Source organism: Heterodontus francisci, chromosome 5 (assembly GCF_036365525.1).
Source record: "Heterodontus francisci isolate sHetFra1 chromosome 5, sHetFra1.hap1, whole genome shotgun sequence".
In the NCBI taxonomy this organism is placed as follows: domain Eukaryota; kingdom Metazoa; phylum Chordata; class Chondrichthyes; order Heterodontiformes; family Heterodontidae; genus Heterodontus; species Heterodontus francisci.
This window is the reverse complement of record NC_090375.1, coordinates 164,490,260-164,513,534: the sequence shown is the minus strand read 5'-3', so window position 1 is coordinate 164,513,534 and position 23,275 is coordinate 164,490,260. Positions and strand designations below refer to the sequence as shown.

Sequence of the window (23,275 nt, the reverse complement as noted above, 5' to 3'; positions counted from 1 at the left end):
CAAATCTTACAAGAAGTACTGAAAGTCCTTGAGCCACACTTCCTCCACTTTTTAGTCATTACATTTATACTACAGCACTGGTTCAGATTTTGCTATTGATCAGCAAACACTGGCACATACTAACTGGAAAATGGATCAAATTTGGATTAAAAGCATTGTAACTCTGATTCAGTACTTCCAACAGTGATACTTAATGATAATCCATGTCAGTACAGCATTCCCTTTTCACCAAATTCTAGGTCCTGGCTTCTTGGAGAGTATAAATAGACAAAATTGAGAAAATGTCAAAGTGTAATTTCTTAAAATTTGTTTAAATGAAGGCTATAGAAAAGCTAACAGGATAAGAATTTTATATCACTTTCTTTCACCCTTTCTCTGCAGACTGATTTATTTTTTTGAACATCTACTGAGGATGTTTTTGGACTTGATGATTTAAGGTGGCCCGCATAATTAACATAGGAAATGAAAATAGTGGAGAATCTGATCTTGTATGCAGAAATTAAAATGCAGAGTTAACCATCAGTGACTCCGTCTGGAGGCATATAATTTATCCATTTGTACCTGAATACTGGGGCGGCGCACTGGTTTGCACCGCAGCCTCACAGCTCCAGTGACCCGGGTTCAATTCTGGGTACTGCCTGTGTGGAGTTTGCAAGTTCTCCCTGTGTCTGCGTGGGTTTTCTCCGGGTGCTCCGGTTTCCTCCCACAAGCCAAAAGACTTGCAGGTTGGTAGGTAAATTGGCCATTATAAATTGCCCTGAGTATAGGTAGGTGGTAGGGAAATATAGGGACAGGTGGGGATGTGGTAGGAATATGGGATTAGTGTAGGATTAGTATAAATGGGTGGTTGATGGTCGGCACAGACACAGTGGGCCGAAGGGCCTGTTTCAGTGCTGTATCACTAAACTAAACAATCTTCCCAAGATCTCTTGTTTTCATCAACTACCAGTGTCATATGTTTGAGGTACTTGTCTGCATTAATTACTTCCAGTCTTTACCCTGCTTTGTTCATTATGTTCGCTAAAGAACAAGGTAGTACTTCCAAACTGTATTCTGTTCTTGCAGCAAACGGAATTCTGGACCTGTAACCAGTTTGGATTGCTAAGTTTCTTTTGTTTTGTTTCTCCCAACACCAGCTAAAAGTAACTATAATTACTTTCAAAGGAAGATGAATTCAAAAGGAAGGTTAATTTATTTCTCAAAATTTACTACATGTGAGGGTAGAAGAATGCAATCCTCTGCCCTTGGGTATCATTACTGTTTTGTATTTAGGAAAGCTTTTGTTGCACTTTATCATGTAGACAGTGCTTACTGTACAAAGTTGCAGCCAAAATCTCATCGTGCCGTTTTTGCTAGAACTGCACTAAATTTAATTTTATTGATGCTCACAGTGATCTCGAAAGGGCTCATTGATTTCTTTTAAAGTAGTTGATGGCAGTTTATTGTTAATTATAAGTGAATGAATTGATTACTTGTTGCTGTTTTGAGAAGTTTTTGTTTCATTTGCAAGTCTTTTTCATAAAATAAAATCACAGCCTCTCATGGACATTTTTGCCTTTCGTAGCAATGTTGAGTTGACAATTGTCCTGCATATTGAGTAAGTGGAAATTAAAATTTTGTTTTCCATTATTATTTGAGGAAAGTTGAAAGAAATTTCATTTGTTTTCTGTTCCAACATTTTTAGATCCTCTCCTTCCCTATTTTGGGAATCTTACTTGCTTTCTCTTAACATAGAGTTATAACAACACAGAAAAAGGCCATTTGGCCCATCGAGTCCATGTCGGCTCTCTGTAGAGCAATCCAGTCAGTTGCATTCCCCTGCTCTATCCCTGTAGCCCTGCAAGTTTATTTCCCTCAAGTGCCCATCTAATTTCCTTTTGAAATCATTGATTTATCTCTGCTTCCACCACCTTCGTAGGCAGCAAGTTTCAGGTCATTTCCATTCACAGCATATAAAAAAAAATCATCCTCGCATTGCTCCCTGCATCTCTTGCCTAGAACCTTAAATCTGTGTCCCCCAGTCCTTGTACCATCAGCTAATGGGAATGCCTTTTCTTTGTCTACCCTATTCAAACCTGTCATCTTATACACCTCTATCAAACCTCCCCTCAATCTACTTTGCTCCAAGGGGAACAAATCCAGCTTTGCCAACTGAATCTTGTAGCTTTAAACCTATATCTTCTGCCAAAATGCATCACCTCACACTTCCCTGTGTATTAAATTCCATCTGCCACTTGCCTGCCCATTTTGCTAACCTACTATGTCCTGTAGCAGTAGATTTGCATCATCCTCACTTTTTGCCACACCTCCGTTTGTTATCAAATTTTGAAATTTTGCTATGTTTTCTAATATCTGTCATTTTTTGATTGTGATATAATATATATAAAAAATTAATCAAAAAAAAAAGTAGTGGTCCTAGCACTGACCTTGGGGGGAAGAAACACTGTCTACCATCCTCTAGTCTGAAAAACAGTCATTTACTACACTCATTTTCTGTCCTCAAGCCAATTTTTTTACCCAAGCTGACACTGACCTGACCCTCCTATTCCATGAGCCTGAATTTTGTTATCCAGCCTTTTATGTGGTACTTTGTCGAACACTTGCTTAAAATCCTTATAGACAACATCCATTCCATTCCCTTCATCAAAAAATCCAACTAGATTAGTCAAGCACAGTCAGCCTTTTACAAATCTGCGCTCGCTCTCCTTAATACACTCAAACCTATTTTTTCCCCCCTCATTGTTGCTGAAACCTTATCTTACAGGCCTGTAGTTACCAGGAATGTCCTTACACCCTTGAACAGGTGTGTCACATTACTACTCTCCAATTCTCTGGCACCTCCCCCGTATTCAGGGGAGATTGGATGATTATGGCAAGTCCTTCTGCTATTTTCATCCCACTTCCTTTAGCAACTGGGTTGCAAGCCACCTGGGCCAGATGACTTATCCACTCTAAGCATAGCCAGCCATTTCATTTATCTTCTCCCTTTTTACCAATGTTTTGTCAGCATCCCCTTCCTTAGTAAATGCCAATACAAAGTACCAATCAACTATTCTAACCTTGCCTTGCGCCTCTAAGCATATATCATCCTTTGTCCCTAATAGGACCCACCCTACCTCTTACTACCCGCTTACGATTTACATACTAGGAGAAGATTTTTAGGATACCTTGTATGTTACTGGTTATTTTATTCTCCTATTCTCTCTTTGCCAGTCTTATTTTCATCTTCACTTCCCCTCTCAACATATCATATTTGGCCAAGTTGAAGAATTTACCTGACATGTATCATACACCCTTTTTTTTTGTTTCATCATTGTCATCATATTCTCTATCTTCCCCGTCATCCGGGCTTTGGTTACCCCGTTGTTCACCCTTGTTGACATGTACCTTAAACATCTCCTTCTCAAAGATCACCCATTGTTCCGTTACCGTTTTCCGTCAGTCTTTGGTTCCATTTTACCCTGGCTAGATCCCCTCTCATATTGAAGTTGGCCCTCTTCCAATTTAGAAGTTCTACTTTAAATTGTTCCTTGATCTTCTCCATTACAAATCTAAACCTTATATGATGATCACTGTTAGCCTAGTGTGCCCCCAAGGACACTTGGACCACTTGGCCCACCTCATTCCCCAGCACCAGATCTAGCAATGCCTCTTTCCTAGTTGAGCTGAGAACATACTATCAAGGAAGATCTCCTGAACACATTTCAGAAATTCCTCCCTCTCCTTTCCCCTCTAACAACATCCCAATCGATTTGTGAGTGATTAACATCTCCCAATATCACCACTCTAGTTCTTGCACATCTCTGTGATTTCCCTGCAGATTTGCTCCTCTATCTCTCTCAATTTGGAGGCCTATAGAATACCCCCATACCATAATCGTACCTTTTCTCGTTTCTCAACTCTAACCAAATTTATTTTTATTATACAGCACTGAAACATGCCCTTCGGCCCACCGAGTCTGTGCCGACCATCAGCCACCCATTTATACTAATCCTACACTAATCCCATATTCCTACCACATCCCCACCTGTCCCTATATTCTCCTACCTATACTAGGGGCAATTCATAATGGCCAATTTACCTATCAACCTGCAAGTCTTTTGGTGGTGGGAGGAAACTGGAGTACCCGGCGAAAACCCACACACACACGGAGAACTTGCAAACTCCACACCGGCAGTACCCAGAATTGAACCCGGGTCACTGGAGCTGTGAGGCTGCGGTGCTAACCACTGCGCCACTGTGCTGCCCATAATGGATTCAGTAATTGCTCCCTCAAGGATATCCTCTCTTTCCAACACTAGAATGTCTTCCCTAATCATTACTGCCACCCCATCTCCCTTTTTTCCTTCCTTTTCAGAACACCTTGTATACATGAATATTAAGTACTCAGTCCTCACCATATTTAAGCTGCATTTCCGTTATTGCCACTGCATGGTATTCCCATATGGCTATTTGTGCTTGTAGCTCACCAACCTTATTCACCACACTTTGTGTGTTTACGTGTGTTCTAAACCTGACTTTTTGTATTCCTTGTAGTCCTTCTTGGTCTGCACCTATCTAATATGGTACTAGTTCCTTCTCTAGTACTAATCAACACACTCAATCCTCTATACACATTATTCCTCTCTTCTACTTCTATATATTAGTGTCCATCCCCCTGACAATTTAATTTAAACCCTCCCCAACCACACTAATGAACCTTCCCGTGAGGATATTGGTCCCAGTCCAGTTGAGGTGCAATCCATCCTTTTTGAAATAGCTGCAACATTCTCAAAACTGATCCCAATACCTCAAGAATTTGAAGCTCTCCCTGCTGCAATGTGCTTCAAGCTACGTATTGATCCTCCCTATCTTTCTATTTCTACTCTTGCTAGCATGTGGCTCTGGGAATAATCCAGAGATTGCTATCTTCGAGGTCCTACTTCTTAACTTCCTCCCTAGCTCTTGAGCATCTGACCATAGGACAGCAATACCTACCCTCTCTGTTGTTGGAGCTGACATGTTCCACAACTTCTGGTTCACTCCCCCATGCAGAATATTTTGCACCCTCTCTGTGATGTCCTTTACTTTGGCACCAGGGAGGCAACATGCTATGTGGGACTCACGATGACAGTTACACAAACACCTATCTGCCCTTGGAAGTATGGAATCTCCTTTAACTGCTTCATTTCTGCTATTTGCTCTTCCCTCCTGTGCCCATTGGTGCCATGGCTGAACCTCACTCCTTCAATGTGTCGTTACCCCCAGCAGTCTCCAGTGCTGAGCACTGGTTTGAGAGTGGCACAAACCCTGAAGACACCTGCACTTCCTACTCTTCCAGATGGCCATCCATCTACTATCCTGAACTCTCACTGCCTATGGGTGACGGCTTCCTGAAATGTATGATCCAGGAAGCTCTCATCTTCTCTGATGCTCTGCAGTGACTCCAGCTGCCCTTCAAGCTCAGAAATTCTGAGCTCAAGCAGCTGGAGACACTTCCTAAACACGTGGTCCCCCAAGGCACATGAAATGTCCTGAAGATCCCACGTGAGGCTGGAATTGTAAGCAACAGGTCTCGGCTGCCCATCCATGAACTCAAAAAATCTCTCTTCCCTCTTTTAGAATGTAGTTAGAACCTTGCATAAACTATTACTTTTAATGAATGTCTCTAGACCTGTTCTGTGCTAATACACATTATTAATTCACTTACTATTATACTTACCCCAATTGGATTTTTAAATTCCCCTGCCCCTAGTTTGAAAGAATGCCCTATTTTGAAGGGAGAGAAAGAGAAATGCTCACCAGCCAATCAGATACCTCTTGGCATTTCAAAGCACTCACCACCTGCAAGCTTGGAAAAGTAACCCAGCTTCCATAGTTATAGCAGTGATTTGGTTACTTTTATTCATACCTCTTCTAACTAGTCTCCCTGATTTATTTGAATTTCCAGGTTGATGGACTGATTCACACTGGCAACTTCAAAATCCAATCTGAGTTAATTTGTGTGATTACATTTCCATGTTATCACACGCGTATAAAATAATTCTAGCTTGGAAGAAACTGGAAATATTTTTACCTTTTCACCAGGAGTGAAGACCACTGGGGAATTGTTTTCGATATTTATTTCCTGCCTAGCTTTACCCTTTACACCCCAAACCACAGAAGACTATATTGGCACCAAGGTCTGAGATCTAGAGTTTAGATAGTGGGGCTTCAATAGTCAGGTCTGGAGATTGATTCAGTCTGCCATCACCTCTGTTTTCACACCTTTAATACCTTTAGAGAATTTTTTTTTAACAAATCCAAACTTTTGGGAGTCTCTGGCACTTGGATTTGAATATAACTTTTTATGAATTGACTTGAGTTTACTCAATTTAGGGTTAAGTGTTGGAATGAATAAATGGAGCTTTATATATCAGAGTTGCAGTTCTTCAGTGTAGAAAGTGATTACGTCAGTGTTGCTGTGGCATAAAAATGCCATCTGTAAGCATAATAGTTTGTTTATTAACATGGTACAGGCTTCTGAGATGAGTCTTAGAGTGGGGGAAAAATGTGCTTCAGGTTACATTGCTGCTTTCTTGCATAAGAGACATAGCTAAGAAATAGGAGGCACAGAGTAGTGGTGAATGGATGTTTTTCTGAGTGGAAGGAAGTATGCCATGGGTCCCCTGGAGGTTGGTATTAGGATCATAGTTTTTGTGTTATATATAACTGACCCGGATATAAGGTGTACAATTCCGTACAAATTTGTAAATAGTGAACACAATAGTAGCAAGCTTCAGATGGGCACATACTGAATCGACACATGGCAGATCCAATTTAATGTGATTAAGTGTGAAGTGATGCACTTCAGGAGAAACATGGGCATGGAATTAATCTTGAATGGTACTATTTTGAGAGGATTGCAAGAACACAGGAATCTTGGGGTGCATATTCACAAATCTTGAAAGTGATACAGCCAGTTGCGAAGGCAGTTTAAAAAGCATTTGGGATACTTGTAATTAGAGGCATTGAATACAAAAACAAGGGAGTCATGCTAAACCGTTACAAATCTTTTGTTAGGCCTCAACTGGAGTACTGTGTAAAATTTTGGGCAGCACACTGTAGGAACGATGTCAAAGCCCTGGGGAAGGTACAGAGGAGGTTTACCAGGATGATACCAGGGATAAGGGAGTTCAGTTATGTGGAGGTATTGAAGAAGCTGTTCGCCACAAAACCAAGAAGGTTAAGGGGAGACTTAATAGAGGTAGTTAAAATTATATGGGGTTTTCATAGTCGATCAAGCGAAACTGTTTCCACTGGCAGATGGGTCAGTAACCAGAGGTCATAGATTTAAAATAATTGGCAAAAAAACTAGAGGGGGAATGAGCAATTTCTTCACACAGATGGTAATTATGAAAGGTTGGTGGAATCAGATTCTTTAGGAACTTTCAAAAGACAATTAGGCTCATACTTGAAGAGGACTAATTTGCAGGCTTATGAGGCAAATGTAGGGACGTGGTGCTAAGATTGGACAGCTCTTTCAAAGCATTGACACAGGCGTGATGGGCCAAATGGTCTCCTTCTGTACTGTAAGATTTTATGATTCTAAGAGACTGGCTAACTTTTCATTGTCAGTTAGAATAGATTATGTTTTGACAAGGAAGTGCTCATATTAGAAATCTGAAACTATCAAACTTTTTTTTAATGTAAAGTTGCTACTGTGGCTGCATGAACTTTGGGACAAAAAGCTGTTAAACCAATTTCTTGAAACCAAGCCATTGCTCAGTCACTTTCTTAAATCCAGGTAGTAGAAGTAGAATAAGAAGGTTTCTTTCAATAAGATAAAGAATTCTGTAAATTGCAGAACTTCTGAAAGGGCAAGGCCAGTGTTAAAAGTCTTAATAGTGCTGAAGTCGAAGCAAGTTCAAAGTAGGTACATGTGCTACTGCCCTTTTTTAAACAAACTTGTTGGACAATATTTAATGACAAAGGCATTTTCGTTGGTAACTTTTATAGTCAAACTTTAAGCTATGTGTATATACAGTATTGCTAAATGCTGTTGATTCTATCTCCTCTTTTTCCCAAAAAGCTAGATGGGCAATTAGGTCTTTTCCAGTCTGCCCTTTATGTTATTAAAAAAGTATCTCAAATTTTAGTGTGTAATCTAGTGATAGACTAGTTCTTCATCAATTTTCTTTCTTTGTTGCAGCTTATATACATTTGACATGCGCTACCTTGAAACTCCCCTAATGGTGCATATGGATCACGTATCAGCAGTACTCGATGTTGATTACTCTCCAACAGGAAAGGAATTTGTCTCGGCCAGCTTTGATAAATCTATACGCATTTTCCCTACAGACAAAGGGCATAGTAGGTTGGTGACTTTTTAAATAATATATATATATTTTTATGTTAATATACTGATTAGAATATTAAGATTTCTTAATTTTGCTTTTAAAAATGCTGTATTTCCTTTTCTTTTATATTTATCATATTTTACTTAAGTATACTTTGTTTTTTTTTAATTCTGTGCCACCAGCTTGGGGGTGATTGAGAGTCTACAGAGTGATATGTATAGAGATATTGTGAAGTGATTCTGCTTGGCTGTTGTTTTTGTTCTATAGTTTGTGTCAATGCCAATGTTTCTTTTTACATTTTCAGTTTTTATTATTTGCACTTAGAGAAAAGGAATTTGTGTTGAAAGTACTCCTTCCAATACGAATTGGGAAAAATGTTTGATGGATGTTGGACCTGGAGACTTCCAATTTTCAGTTTCCTTCCTGTTCCATGACTTCGATTATAACTAATAATCATCTATGTGGTTTGGTAGCTCCAGCAGAGTTCTGAGAATGATCCAAATCAATTTATTTCTATGTATTGTCATTATACTTGATCTGTAGTTTTTTTTTAATGGTGTTGGAGCTATTGAAATTCTCAGGGAAACGAGGGACCCCTTAAATCTGGAAATCTCTTCCCCCAAAAGGACGTACACGGATGCTGGGTCGGTTGAAATTTTCAAGACAGAGATCAGCAAATATTTATCATGTAAGGGTGTCGAGGGATACTGATTAAAAGCTGGTGGAATTTTGATTGTCTAATTTAATTGAATGGTAGAGCAGGCTTGAGGGATGAATGACCTATGCATGTTTCAGTGTTCCAATGACATACGTTGGAGATATCCAAACCATGCTTGCTATTTGAATCCAGCCTACTTAATTTTATCAAACCTGTAGCACTCTAATAGACAGGAGAAGGGTTAAACTCAAGTTCAGGGAACTGACTCGAAAGTGCCAAAAATGTTGGCGGATATCGGGATATCCAAGTGTCTCGCTGTTGAGAGGCAGGGTGCTGATTAAGTTATTTAAATCAGACTCCTACAATGCAGTTGGGAGCCAGATTTGAAATTCACTGGTGCTGCCCAGGTTTCTTTGGGGCCATGGAAAGCCACCTATGGAGGCAAAAATGGAGGCAAGATTGTGTGGCACTTTATTGCTATGGTTAAAGGTCAGGAGGTCAGATGTAAATAAAGGTTCAAAGCTGTTTTCTCAGTTCCCTGTGGGGTGTGATTTGGTGAGAGTACTTGGTGTGAGAGATACCTTTGGAGAGTTTGGAGCTGTCAGACGGAGAAAATCACGATGGGTGGTGTTTTGGCTGTTCTTGATTGAACTGAGGAAGAGGAGGATAATGAGGATCAGTGACAGCAAAGGTATGCTGTGGAAGAAGTTACTGCAAGTTGCCGACAGAGGGTGTGAGCTGAAAGAAGGCCCTACCCATCTAACGGGGTCGACAGGCAGAGGCTTGTTGTAGCGGTGCTTCTGACGGCTGGAGTTGTCATTTTAAGTCATAGAATCATTACCGCACATGAAGAGGTCAAGTCAGTCCATTGAGTCCATGCCGGCTCGCTGTAGTGCAATCCACTCAGTCCCATTTCCCCACTCTATCCTTGCTCTGTAATTTTATTTCCCTTAAGTTCCCATCTTTTGAAATCGTTGATTATCTCTGCTTCTAACACTCTTGTAGGTAGCGAGTTTCAGTTGTTTCCACTTGCTGTGTAAAAAAAAAGAAAATTCTTCCTCACATCCCCCTTGCATCTCTTGCCCAAAGCCTTCAATCTGTGTCCCCTAGTCCTTGTGCCATCAGCTAATGGGAACAGATTTTCTTTGTCTATTCTATCTAAACCTGTCATAAACTTTTATTCTTTTTTTTTTAGAGATACAGCACTGAAACAGGCCCTTCGGCCCACCGAGTCTGTGCCGACCATCAACCACCCATTTATACTAATCCTATACTAATTCCATATTCCGACCACATCCCTACCAGTCCCTATATTTCCCTACCACTTACCTATCCTAGGGGTAATTTATAATGGCCAATTTACCTATCAACCTGCAAGTCTTTGGCATGTGGGAGGAAACCGGAGCACCCGGAGGAAACCCACGCAGACACAGGGAGAACTTGCAAACTCCACACAGGCAGTACCCGGAATTGAACCCGGGTTGCAGGAGCTGTGAGGCTGCGGTGCTAACCACTGCACCACTCCCTGCAATCTCCTTTGCTCCAAGGAGAATAACTCTTGCTTCTCCAAATTCCCTCATCCCTAGAACCATTCTGGTAAATCTTCTCTGCATCCTTTCAAGGACCCTCACATCCTTCCTAAAGTGTGATGACCAGAACTGGACACACTACTCTCGATGTGGCCTAACCAGAGCTTTATAAAGAAAGGTTCAGCATAACTTCCTTGCTTTTGTACTCAATACCTCTGTTTATGAAGCCAAGATCCCATATGCTTTACTAACTACTCTCTCAACATGTCCTGCCACCTTCAAAGATCTATGCACATGAACCCCCAGACCCCTCTGTCCCTGCACACTCTTTGGAACTGTGCTTTTTTTAGTCTCTATTGCCTCTTCTGATCCCTTCCACCAAAATGCATCACCTCACATTTCACTGTATTAAATTCCATCTGCCACTTGCTTGTCCATTCTGCTAGCCTACCTATATCCTGTTGCAGTCAATTCGTATTATCCTCACTGCCACACCTCCGAGTTTGATCTCATTGGCAAATTTTGCAATTTTACTCTGTATTCCAACATCCAAGTCATTTATATATATCACAAATGTCGTGGTCCCAGCACTGACCATTGGGAAGTACCACTGTCTGCCATCCTCCAGTCTGAAAAACAACCATTTATCATGATTCATTAATTCTGTCCTTAAACCATTTTTTTTATGCAAGCTGACACTGACCCTCCTTTTCCTTGAGCCTCAGTTTTGATAACCAGCCACCAGCCTTTTATGTGGTACTTTATCAGAGGCTTTCTTAAAATCCATGTAGACAACATTCATTGTTTTTCCTTCATCAACCTTCTCCATTACTTCACCAAAAAAAATCAATTAGATTAGTCAAGCACGATCTTTCTACAAATTCATGCTGATCTCCCTAATTAACTTAAACCTCTCCCAAGTGCCTTGGATTTTTTTCCCCCTGATAATTGTTTCTAAAACCTTAACCCACCACTGATTTTAAACTGACCGATCTGTAGTTGCTAGGAATGTCTTTACATGCTCCTTAAATAAGGGCTTCACATTTTCCAATTAAGAATCCTCCAGCATCTCCTTGGTATCTAGAGAAGATTGGAAAATTATGGAAAGCCCTTTTGCAATCTCCACTTCCACTTTCTTTAGCAATCTGGGATGCAAGCCATCCGGACCAGGTGACTTATCTGCTCGAAGTATAGCCAGCCTATCCAGTACATCCTGGCTATTTGTTTTCACCTCATCCATAACCTCTACCATTTCTACTGATATTTCGTCAGCATCCTTTTTCGTTAGTAAACACCAATACAAAGTACTCATTAAGTATTCCAGCCTTTCCCTGCGCCTCTAAGCATATATCACCCTCTTTGTCCCCAATAGGCCCCACCCTATCTCTTAACTCTTCTTTGGCCTCCTTATCTCGAGAGACAATGGATAAGCGCCTGGAGGTGGTCAGTAGTTTGTGGAGCAGCGCCTGGAGTGGCTATAAAGGCCAATTCTAGAGTGACAGGCTCTTCCACAGGTGCTGCAGAGAAATTTGTTTGTCGGGACTGTTACACAGTTGGCTCTCCCCTTGCGCCTCTCTTTTTTTTCCTGCCAACTACTAAGTCTCTTCGACTCGCCACACTTTAGCCCCGCCTTTATGGCTGCCCGCCAGCTCTGGTGGACGCTGGCAACTGACTCCCATGACTTATGATCAATGTCACAGGATTTCATGTCGCGTTTGCAGACGTCTTTAAAGCGGAGACTTGGACGGCCGGTGGGTCTGATACCAGTGGCGAGCTCGCTGTACAATGTGTCTTTGGGGATCCTGCCATCTTCCATGCGGCTCACATGGCCAAGCCATCTCAAGCGCCGCTGACTCAGTAGTGTGTATAAGCTGGGGATGTTGGCCGCCTCGAGGACTTCTGTGTTGGAGATACGGTCCTGCCACCTGATGCCAAGTATTCTCCGGAGGCAGCGAAGATGGAATGAATTGAGACGTCGCTCTTGGCTGACATATGTTGTCCAGGCCTCGCTGCCATAGAGCAAGGTACTGAGGACACAGGCCTGATACACTCGGACTTTTGTGTTCCGTGTCAGTGTGCCATTTTCCTACCTGCTTATTATTTCCATGCTGGTAGAAGATTTTTGGGTTCCCTTTGATGTTAACTGCCATTCTGTCCTCATATTCTCTCTCTGCCAGTTATATTTTCCTCTTCACTTTCCCTCTCAATTTATTGTATTTGGACTGGTTCTCACCTGAAGAATTCACCTGATATGCATCATACCCTCTCTTTTTGCTTTTATCATATTCTCTATCTCTGTCATCATCCAAGGAGTCCTGGCTTTGATTGCTTTACCTTTTGCCCTGGTTGGAATGTACCTAGCCTGTGCCTGAAACATCTCCTTAAAGATCACCCATTGTTGCGTTGCAGATTTTCCTGTCAGTCTTTGGTTCCATTTTACCCTGGCCAGATCACCTCTCATCCTATTCAAGTTGGACCTCTTCCAATTTAGAAGTTATACTTTAGATTGTTTCTTGCTCTTCTCCATTACTAATCTAAACCTTATGATACAATGATTAGTCTTACCCAAGTGTTCCTCCACAGACACTTGATCCACTTGGCCCAGCTCATTCCCTAGCACCAGGTCTAGCAATGCCTCCTTCCTAGTTGAACCCAGAGCATACTTGTCCAGGAAGTTCTCCTGAATACATTTCAGAAATTCCTCCCCCTCCTTCCCCTTTACTGTAACATTATTCCAATTAATATTTGGTGGTCGAAGGCCGATGCAACCTCCTACAAGAAGACCTACAGGACCCGCTGGGCATAATTTATCAGTGACTCTGAAAGTCAGTGGGGTAACTTGGCTGAGTTGATTTGCGGATGGTGGGGGGCTGGTCATGCAACAGGTGAGACGTGCAAAAACTTTGAGCAGAGTATGCACCTTCATCTCCCTCATCACCATCCTCCCTCTCTCTGGCTGCTGCTGCCTATCTGCAGAAGAGAAGCTTGGAAGAAATCAGTAACACATTGGAAGCCCACGTCAATCCACCTGCCTGCATGTGGAAGCTGGTAACTATGTCGGGACAAAGTTTGCAAGTTCACCATCTGACCCTGCAGGGACTCATTTGTGTACCGTGATTCAACTTTTTTAGAGGCTACCAGACTCCCAATGGAATGTTGTATCTTCGAAAGGGCCTGCGACATCATTTCACAAATGGTTATGCTGGATTCATCCATCCTTTGTACCATTGTGCAAAGCCTGGCATGACAGTCAGTGATTCATGCATTTCCAACATTGCAACAGTATCTACACTTATGTGGTCGTGGAAAGCGCTATATAAATGCAAATCTTTCTTTTCTCTCCAGTTGAATGGCAGCACAGGTTCAAAGGGCTGAATGACCTACTCCAGTTCCTCTAATGAAGTGATTAAGTCAACTCAAGAGGACTTTGTCTTGTAGGAAATGTGTTCTGAGAAATGAATGCAGTCATGCTGCTCCAGTGCTCAGGGAGGCAAATATGCCAGTAATCTCCAATGCTTCCTCCTCTGCCGAGTAAGCGTCCCCAATGTGTGTGAGTCCACCTCAGATTCTCTCCCTCTCCCAGGCATTCAATGCTTTCTTGCTCTGCCAGGCTATCGTGAAGGACGTATGAGTGGCTCTAAAACATGGGTGCATCCAGTGGATAAAGTGCATTTGATGAGGGTGGCTGTCGGGCAGATGCATCATGAGTGGCACTCTCGTGCATTTGAGAAACGTGTTCTGAGATTGAGGGAAGCTGACTGAGGTGTGATCTGATTACTTGAAGTATAGGGTGACTGACAGTGGTGGATAGCAGAAGGGGCAAGTAAGGATGTACATTAGAATAAGACAATTAGCGCTGGTGAAAGTAAAGTGGATGTGAGGGCGGAGTACTTTTGACCGCAGAGTGAGGGGGGTGCACTACAGGATATAGGCCAATCTGAAACTTCTCACTTTTCCTGATCTGGTTAGGTCATTCAAATGCTACCTGCACTGGGTCCCAGTCCTCATTGTTGTATTCCTGCTACTCACTTCGTGGGCCACCACTTGTCATGCCTTCTTAGAGGTGGTAGCAGGTTCCCACCGCCCCATTGTTGGATAAGAGGACCTCCCTTCTAGCTCTTACTGCATCCAGCAGAACATCAACAGATGACTGTGAGCCTGGGTGCAACCTTTGCTTTGTTTACAGACATTTCTCTTAATTTCCTCCTTCAAAAACCTCACCATCCATCACCAGATGTCCTCCTCCATTGCATCTGTGAACCTGGCCTTTAAATTGTCGAGGCGAAATCGCATTATGCGGGTCTGTGTCATGCCTTGCGCGCATTTGAGATGCAAAACCAGGAAGTAAAATAATGAGGCACCCCTGTTGAAATTGGCCATTCCCACGTGTCCCACGATGTTGCAATTTTGTCACCTGGTATCGAGCCCCACTCTGTTCCTGTCCCTGTGGTAATATTGGGGCCATGGTGTTCTGTTCATGTATCAAAAAAAGCATTGAATCAGAGGGTACTGCTTGCTTTCTCAGCGGGAGTGCATCTCGCTGATTTCGCCAACCATGTGCTAATAGCAATGCTGTCTTCCTCCAATCTGGATGTGCTGCAGAAATCCAATATGCTGCAGGTATCAGCTAGGATGAGATATCAGCAAGGCTAGGAGTGAGCGGTCTTATTTCGGTCTAGTGTGTTGCTGAGAAATCTTTATTTAATTTATAAAACTACAATGATAGCTCAGATGTTTTTACCAGTGAGTGTATCCAGAAAATGAGTGGTTTTGTTTATTCAGAGCTTACCCCATTTATCTGTGCCTCTATGCTAGCACTCTGAGTGTGAGTGGGGAGGAGGATTGCCATCGATACTTGGCCAGCTCAGCCCTACGTGGAAGTCACTGACTAACCCAAGGATGTTGAATGCTAAGTAGGGTGACAATGCCATTTCGATGTCCCATAGTAGATTCCATACTCACAGAAGACCACTAATCAGTAAAATCTCAGACCTTACATTCAGCATTGTCTCTAGTATACTGTCACCATGCCCTGGATGCATTGGCCACTGATTGATAGAAACATAGAAAATAGGAGCAGGAGTAGGCCATTCGGCCCTTCGAGCCTGCTCCGCCATTCATTATGATCGTGGCTGATCATCCAACTCAGTAACCTGTTCCCGCTTTCCCTCCATATCCTTTGATCCCTTTTGCCCCAAAAGCTATATCTAGCTCCTTCTTGAAAACATATAATGTTATGGCTTTGACTGCTTTCTGTGGTAGTGAATTCCACAGGCTCACCACTCTGAGTGAAGAAATTTCTCCTCATCTCAGTCCTGAAAGGTTTACCCCATATCCTTAGACTATGACCCCTGGTTCTGGACTCCCCCACCATCGGGAACATCCTTCCTGCATCTACCCTGTCAAGTCCTGTTACAATTTTATAGGTTTCTGTGAGGTCCCCCTTGACTCTTCTGAACTCCAGCAAATATAATCCTAACCGACTCAGTCTCTCCTTATACGTCAGTCCTGCCATCCCAGGAATCAGTCTGGTAAACCTTCGCTGCACTCCCTCTATAGCGAGAACATGCTTCCTCAGATAAGGAGACCAAAACTGCACACAATATTCCAGATGTGGCCTCACCAAGGCCCTGTACGATTGCGGCAAGACATCCTTGTTCCTGTATTCGAATCCTCTTGCTATGAAGGTCAACATACCATTGCCTTTTTTACCGCCTGTTGCACCTGCATGCTTACCGTCAGCGACTGGTGTACGAGAACACCCAGGTCTCGTTGCATATTCCCCTCTCTGTTTATAGCCGTTCAGATAATCTGCCTTCCTGTTTTTGCTACCAAAGTGGATAACCTCACATTTATCCACATTATACTGCATCTGCCATGCACTAGCCCACTCACTCAACTTGTCCAAATCACCCTGAAGCCTCTCTGCATCCTCCTCACAACTCACCCTCCCACCCAGTTTTGTGTCATCTGCAAATTTGGAGATATTACATTTAGTTCCCTCATTTAAATCATTAATGTATATTGTGAATAGCTGGAGTCCTAGCACCGATCTCTGTGGTACCCCACTAGTCACTTGCCTGCCATTCGGAAAAAGACCCGTTTATTCCTACTCATTGTTTCCTGCCTGCTAACAAATTTTCTATCCATCGCAATACACTGCCCCCAATCCCATGCGCTTTAATTTTACATGCTGATCTCTTATGTGGGACTTTGCCGAAAGCCTTCTGAAAGTCCAAATAAACCATATCCACTGGCTCCCCCTCATCAACTCTTCTAGTTACATCCTTGAAGAATTCTAGTAGATTTGTCAAGTATGATTTCCCTTTCGTACATCCATGCTGACTCTGTCCGATTTTACCACTGTTCTCCAAATGCTGTGCTATACAATCTTTGATAATGGACTCTAGAATTTTTCCCACAACCGCGTCAGGCTGACTGGTCTATAATTCCCTGTTTTCTCTCTACCTCTTTTTTTTTTTAAATAGTGGGGTTACATTAACTACCCTCCAATCTGTAGGAACTGTTCCAGAGTCTATAGAATCTTGGAAGATGACCACTAATGCATCCACTATTTCTAGGGCCACTTCCTTAAGTACTCTGGGACGCATGCCATCAGGCCCTGGAGATTTATCGGCCTTCAATCCCATCAATTTCCCCAACACCATTTCTCTACTAATACTGATTTCCTTCAGTTCTTCCCTCTCACTAAACCCTGTGTTCCCCAACATTTCTGGTATGATATTTGTGTCCTCCTTTGTGAAGACAGAACCAAAGTATGCATTTAGTTGGTCAGCCATTTCTTTGTTCACTGTAATAAATTCCCCTGTTTCTAACTGTAAGGGTCCTACATTTGTCTTCACCAATCTTTTTCTCTTCACATACCTATAGAAATTTATACAGTCCGTTTTTATGTTACCCGCAAGTTTACTCTCGTACTCTGTTTTGCCTTTCTGTCCATAGTTGCAGCAATAAAGAGGATAGAAGGTTTTAAAAAAACAAAATGAGGGAAAGAGACACAAAGAAAGTAAAAAGCATAAGGCAAAAATAAGTAGGAAAGAAAGCTAAAGAAGGAGTGAATGAGACTGAAACAAAGAGAATTCTTCCTTACTAACATCTGGGGACTGGTATCTAAGTTGGGAGAACTGGCCCACAGAAAAGTCAACAAACAGCTTGACATAAATACTCAAAATCATATCCAGCAGGTTACATCGCAGACTCATCCATCACCATTGCTGGAAATGTCATGTCCCACCAGCAGGCTGACACACCAGAGGAGGGTGGCACAGTGGTAAGGAGTTGGATTAGATTTGCCCTTGGAATCCTCACATTGGCTGCAGACCCCATGGAGTCTCATAGCCTCAGTTTAAAAGAAGGCTATGAAAAGTTCTTGCACCTTCCATCCTTCCACCACATTCCTGATGAATTACCATTGCTCCATTTTGAGCACTCCTTGGAAGAAGCACTGTGGAAAGGAAGGGCACAGTGTACTCTGGAAGGGGAACTTAAAGGTGCGGCTCAGTAGTACCATCACTGACTGGATAGAACAGCTAGACTGGGCCTGCATCAGGGGTTGAGGGAACCAACATAACACAGTAACCACCTATAGACCTCATACTCACAACTTATCTGTTACAGATGTGTCCGTTACAATGGCAGTGGTAAGAGTGACCAGAGCATAGTCCAAGACTCACCTTCACCATAAGGAGACCTTGTAACCACTACCATAATTCTAAGTGAGACAGACTAAGGACAGAGATAGATGCCTAAAACTGGATATCCAGGAGGTGCTGCGGCCATTCAGAAGCAGCAGAATTGTATGCCATCAATATTTTTAACATCCTGGCACAACATATCCCTCAGTCCTTTATCACCATCTAGTCGAGAGACAAATTAAAAGCAAAATACTGCGGATGCTGGAAATTTGAAATAAAAACAAGAAATGCTGGAAATACGCAGCAGGTCTGGCAGCATCTATGGAGCGAGAAGCAGAGTTAATGTTTCGGGTCAGTGACCCTTCGGAACTGGAGCTGTTCCGAAGAAGGGTCACTGACCCGAAACGTTAACTCCGCTTCTCTCTCCACAGATGCTGCCAGACCTGCTGAGTATTTCCAGCATTTCTTGTTTTTATTAGTCGAGAGACAAAGCCTGGTTCAATGGGGAGTGGGCAAAGGCTTGCAGGAGCCGCATCAGGTGTCCCTTGGAATAAGGCACTAATCTAGTGAAGCTACAGCACAGGGCCCACCTGTACGCTGACACCAAAAGCAGCATATTATAGACAGCTAAGCAGTACAACAACCAATGTATCGATGCAAAGCTCTGCAACCCTACTGCATTCACTCAAACGTAGTGGAGGATTATCCGGCAACTGATAAGTAGGAGGAGGCTCTGAGCATTCCCACCCTCAACTGTTTTGGGGCCCAGTATGTCATTGCAAGGGGCAAAGCTGAAATGTTTGCTAACATCTTTAACCACAAGTGCTATTAGGGCAATTCCTGGCCTCTGGCCTCCTCTCAAGGGCCAGTGTACTCTGGATGGGGAGTGTTTAGCCAAATCACTGAGTGTAATGAACACAGCCAAGATTATGGGCCCTGACAGCATCCTGGCTGCAGTGCTGCAGGTTGATATAGCAGTTCTTGATCCAGACATGAATATGAGTGGAATTCCATGGGAGAGATGAAAATAATTGCCCTAAACAACAAGGCAGCATTCAACCAAGTGTGGCACCACAGGACCTTAGCAAAACTTAGGCAATCGGGGTCACAGAAAAATCTTCAGGTGCCTGGAGAATAGTTCACACGAAGGAGGCCATTGTTGTTTTGAGCCAATCATCACAGACCCAGGACATTGTCTCAGGAGGTCTTCAGGACAACATCCTCAGCTGCTTCATCATTCACTTTCCCTCCATCCTGAGGCCAGGAGTGGGCTTTATGCTAACAATGCTACATTGTTCTGCTCCACTCCCAACTCCTGATGTAGTCAGTGCGGTGTTTAGTACTGTGGCAGGGGTGGAAACCTGATTGGAGGGATTCAAACATGGAGTTCTGGGAAAGATGGGAATGGATTTGGGAGGTAACAACATGTTCAAGGACTTTGGAGAGGAAAGGGAGGTTGGAGATGGCACCGTAATTTGCAAGGGTGGTGGGGTCAGTGGTTGCTTTTTTGAGGAAAGGGGTGATGACGGCAGATTTAAAGGAGAGAGAACCATTTACAATATCTGATAACATAGGGACCAGGAGACGAAGTTGGGTGATCAGCAATTTATTGTGAACAGGATCAATGGAACAGGAGGTGATTCTCATGGACTAGATGAGCTCAGAAAGGGCATGAGGGGAGATGGGAAAGAAACTAGAAAAATATGAGAGTTCAGGGCTAGGGCAGGGAAGAGCATTATAGGAAGTTTGACCAGATGGACTCGTAGGGAGGGATGTGACAGAGACACCTGATTGGATGGTCTCGATCTTAGTGACAAAGAAGTCCATGAGCTCCTCGCACTTATTGTTGGACGTGAGGGTGGAGGGAAGAGGCATTTAAGAAGATGGTTTGCAGTAGAGGAAAGAAGCTGGGGGTTATCTATGCATTCCAGGATGATCCTCGAACAGTGAGCAGTTTTAACAGACGAGAGCGGGATCCAGTAGTGTTTTAGGGGAGACGGTGGCATCGTGGTAATTATGTCACTGAACTAATCCAGAGGCCGTGGCTAATGCCCTGATAACAATGGTTCAGATGGCCATGGCAGCTGGTGGAATTTTAATTCAATTAATTAATAAATTCAAACTCAATTAATTAAAAAAAATCTGGAATTGAAAGCTATGCCAAAAAACCCTTCTGGTTCACTCATGTCCTTTAGATAAGGAAATCTGCTGTCCTTACTTGGTCTGGCCTACATGTAACTCCGGACCCACAGCAATGTGGTTGACTCTTAAATGCCATCTGAAATGGCCGAGCCAGCCACTTAGTTGTCAAGGCCATTAGGGCTGGGTAACAAATACTGGCCTTGCCAGCAATGCCCACGTTCCATGAAAATATTTTTTTTTAAAGTGGTCCAGCCAGATCTGGTGGTGGATGGCTGAACCAGTTGTCTGCCATATCCTTTCAAGTCTGCGTCCCCTTGGACTTAAGGGAGTGGAGATGTGGGCCAGTGTGAGAGAGACTGATCTTTTTAATTGGGGACTAGGGCATCAATGGTGGAGGTGAGGATGCAGTTGAGCAAATCAGTAGCTGCTGAAATGTTGTGGCAAACGGAAAGCCAAAAGTTGAGATTTTGAAAATGCAGTTGTAAGTGAATAGGGAGTTAGTTTTTTCCAGGGAAGGACACAGAATTTCTTCTGTGTCACGCTCTTGATTGGGGAAGGATGCAGCAAAGTTGATACAAAGAATGTATATGGGAGTGTAAAGTACTAACATTGAAGTAGTATGGGATTGTGGGGTTTCAAATTGGGCAAATGACACTGCAGAGCTGAGAGTGTGAGGTTCGACTGAAATAGACAGGAAGTGACAAGTTTGATGAAAAATATGTAGGCCAGAAAATACCCTGAGAAGCAAGAGACCTATACATAGTGGGATGGCAGCATTTCTGTGGGTGTGGAAATTCTGATTTCAAAGATTGGGATTGTCTGTTGGGGTGGGGGAGTTGTGCCTGAACACTAAATTTGAATGATTTTTTTTTAAATAATTGGAGTTGGGAAGAAAATCTAAGCTTGCCTAATCCTGAAACTTTTCCCAAGATACCTGCCAAGGTAGTTTCAAAATGCTGCATTACTGCAGAGCCCCATAGTGGCCTGGGCACAGAACTGTAGGTAAAGTCAAAACATACTTTTTAGAATCAAAGGCTGTTGTGACTGAAAAACTTGATAAAGAGCTGGGTGTTCTACATTGGACAGCTCTATTCGAGTGCCACCAAAAGGCAGTTAGGCTGTGCTGTGGATCTTCCCCGGTGCCAGCAATCATTAAAATCAGCAAGAACTTATCCTTTACTGTTCTCGCATGGCTGTTAGAAACCCCATTAAAAAGTTATACCTTGTTCAAACAGGTGTAACTGGGTTGTTAACATCAATGAGATTAATGACATTTGATGAACAACAGAACAGGCTCTGGAAAAAATAATTTTATGTTTGTGGAGTGCTGTTAAATTAATAATTGGTAGATTTTTTAAACCAATTTAAAAGAATTCAGAATTTTTTAGCTCCTACCTTCACTCCATGTGTATATCCTAACCTTTAATTTGATCTATGTAAACAAAACAAAATGTGATTTTATTTTACTGCTTTTAATTTCCTGTTAGAGGGTCTGTGCAAATCCTTTAATGCTATTAGCTGCTTGGACAGGTTGATGACATCAGTTCAGCTCCATGCTGGGAATGCCCAGTAAAGAATTCTGCAATCAGTTGCAGTACCACTGCACAGCGATTAGATGTGAAGTTCTCGCCAGAGACGTCGCTACATCTCTCAGCGGGGCTTGCTGTGAGGTCACTTGCGAGTGCCCTTGCTTCACAGCTGACCGCAAACTCCAAGCCATTATTTAATATTCTTAACCTAACAAAATAGTGCATTCACATACTTTCTGTGGCTAGTGCATTGTAAAGGCCTGCTACCTGATCCAGACCTGACGACGTGTTGCGTTCGGGTCGGGTCGCAGTTCTGGGTCTGGCATTCGGGCTCTGGTTGGATCAGGCCAATTCAGACATGCTCTATCACCACCTCAGGTAAGTGACTTTAATGTTAATTTACTTTTTGGACTTTAAAGGTGGTTTTTTTACAGTTATTTTAAGCTTGTGCAGGCAAGGAATAAAGTGAAAAACAAAAGGTAGGTTAAGTGATGGTCAGGTCGGGTGCAGGAAAAAAATGGAAGGACTCTGGCCGGGTCGGGCTCTGGGTCGGATGGGGGTTCAGTCAGGCTTGGGTCAGGTCTCACTTGCAGACCCGAGCAGGCCTTCAGTGCATTGGGGATTTGCTATTATGTGTAAAAGTGAGACAGCAAGCAGATATGAATCTCTCAAACTTTATGGATAACTGGCATGGATTTATGTAACTGGCACCAACATTAATACATTCAATTATTCCAGTATCTTTTATCTGAGCCATGCTGTAAGATATTCACTGTGATATAGTTATAGATTTATTTTTACGATTCTACTACTTGTGCCCCACTTCCTTAGACTGTTTGCATTCCTGATTCTTTCTGAAAAAAGAAATTGAAGGAAAGCAGGCAGAAAGGGTCAAAGAAAAACAATATCTCCTAAATGAGCTACTTCAAACCTGTTTTATACTTAAAAACTGAAAATGCTGGGGGAAAAAATCAGCATCTGTGGAGAGAACATAGAAAAAGTCAACAACATGTGAATAGTGTTGAAATGGCTAAGAATGAAGTTAAAAGGGACATAGGAATCATATTAAACTTACTGTTAAGCATATCTAATGCAATCAACAAAGTTAGTAGGATGTTGAATGACAAAGGCAAAACGACAAAATATAAGCCCGGGGGGGTGGGGGAGGAGACAATCAAACTTTATTGTACTCTAATCAGACTGCACGCAGGATATTCCATTCATTTTTTGGTTGCCAAGAAACAAGAGAGACATTCAAGCGCTGGAGTCAGTACAAAGAGCACAAAGTTAATCTCCAGCATTAGTTGGTGTGAGTTACTAAGGAAATACTGGAAAAACATGGACTGTTCAGCCTCAAAGAAGCAAAGATAATATTGTAGATATACGCAAGATTGTTACAGAATAGTAAAAGTTAACCTAGAATATTGAAAAAAAAGACTGCCAC

At 42.6% G+C, this 23,275-nt stretch overlaps 1 protein-coding gene across 3 annotated transcripts in view; it reads left to right on the top strand.

Annotated features, from left to right (window-relative positions):
• dcaf13 (ddb1 and cul4 associated factor 13) overlaps positions 1-23,275 on the top strand; it is a 154,175-nt gene that overhangs the window by 74,346 nt on the left and 56,554 nt on the right. For all 3 annotated transcript variants that reach the window (XM_068032314.1, XM_068032313.1, XM_068032315.1), the window contains exon 8: positions 8,171-8,335. In XM_068032314.1, the coding sequence (XP_067888415.1) occupies positions 8,171-8,335 (165 nt within the window). The remainder of the gene's footprint in view (positions 1-8,170; positions 8,336-23,275) is intronic.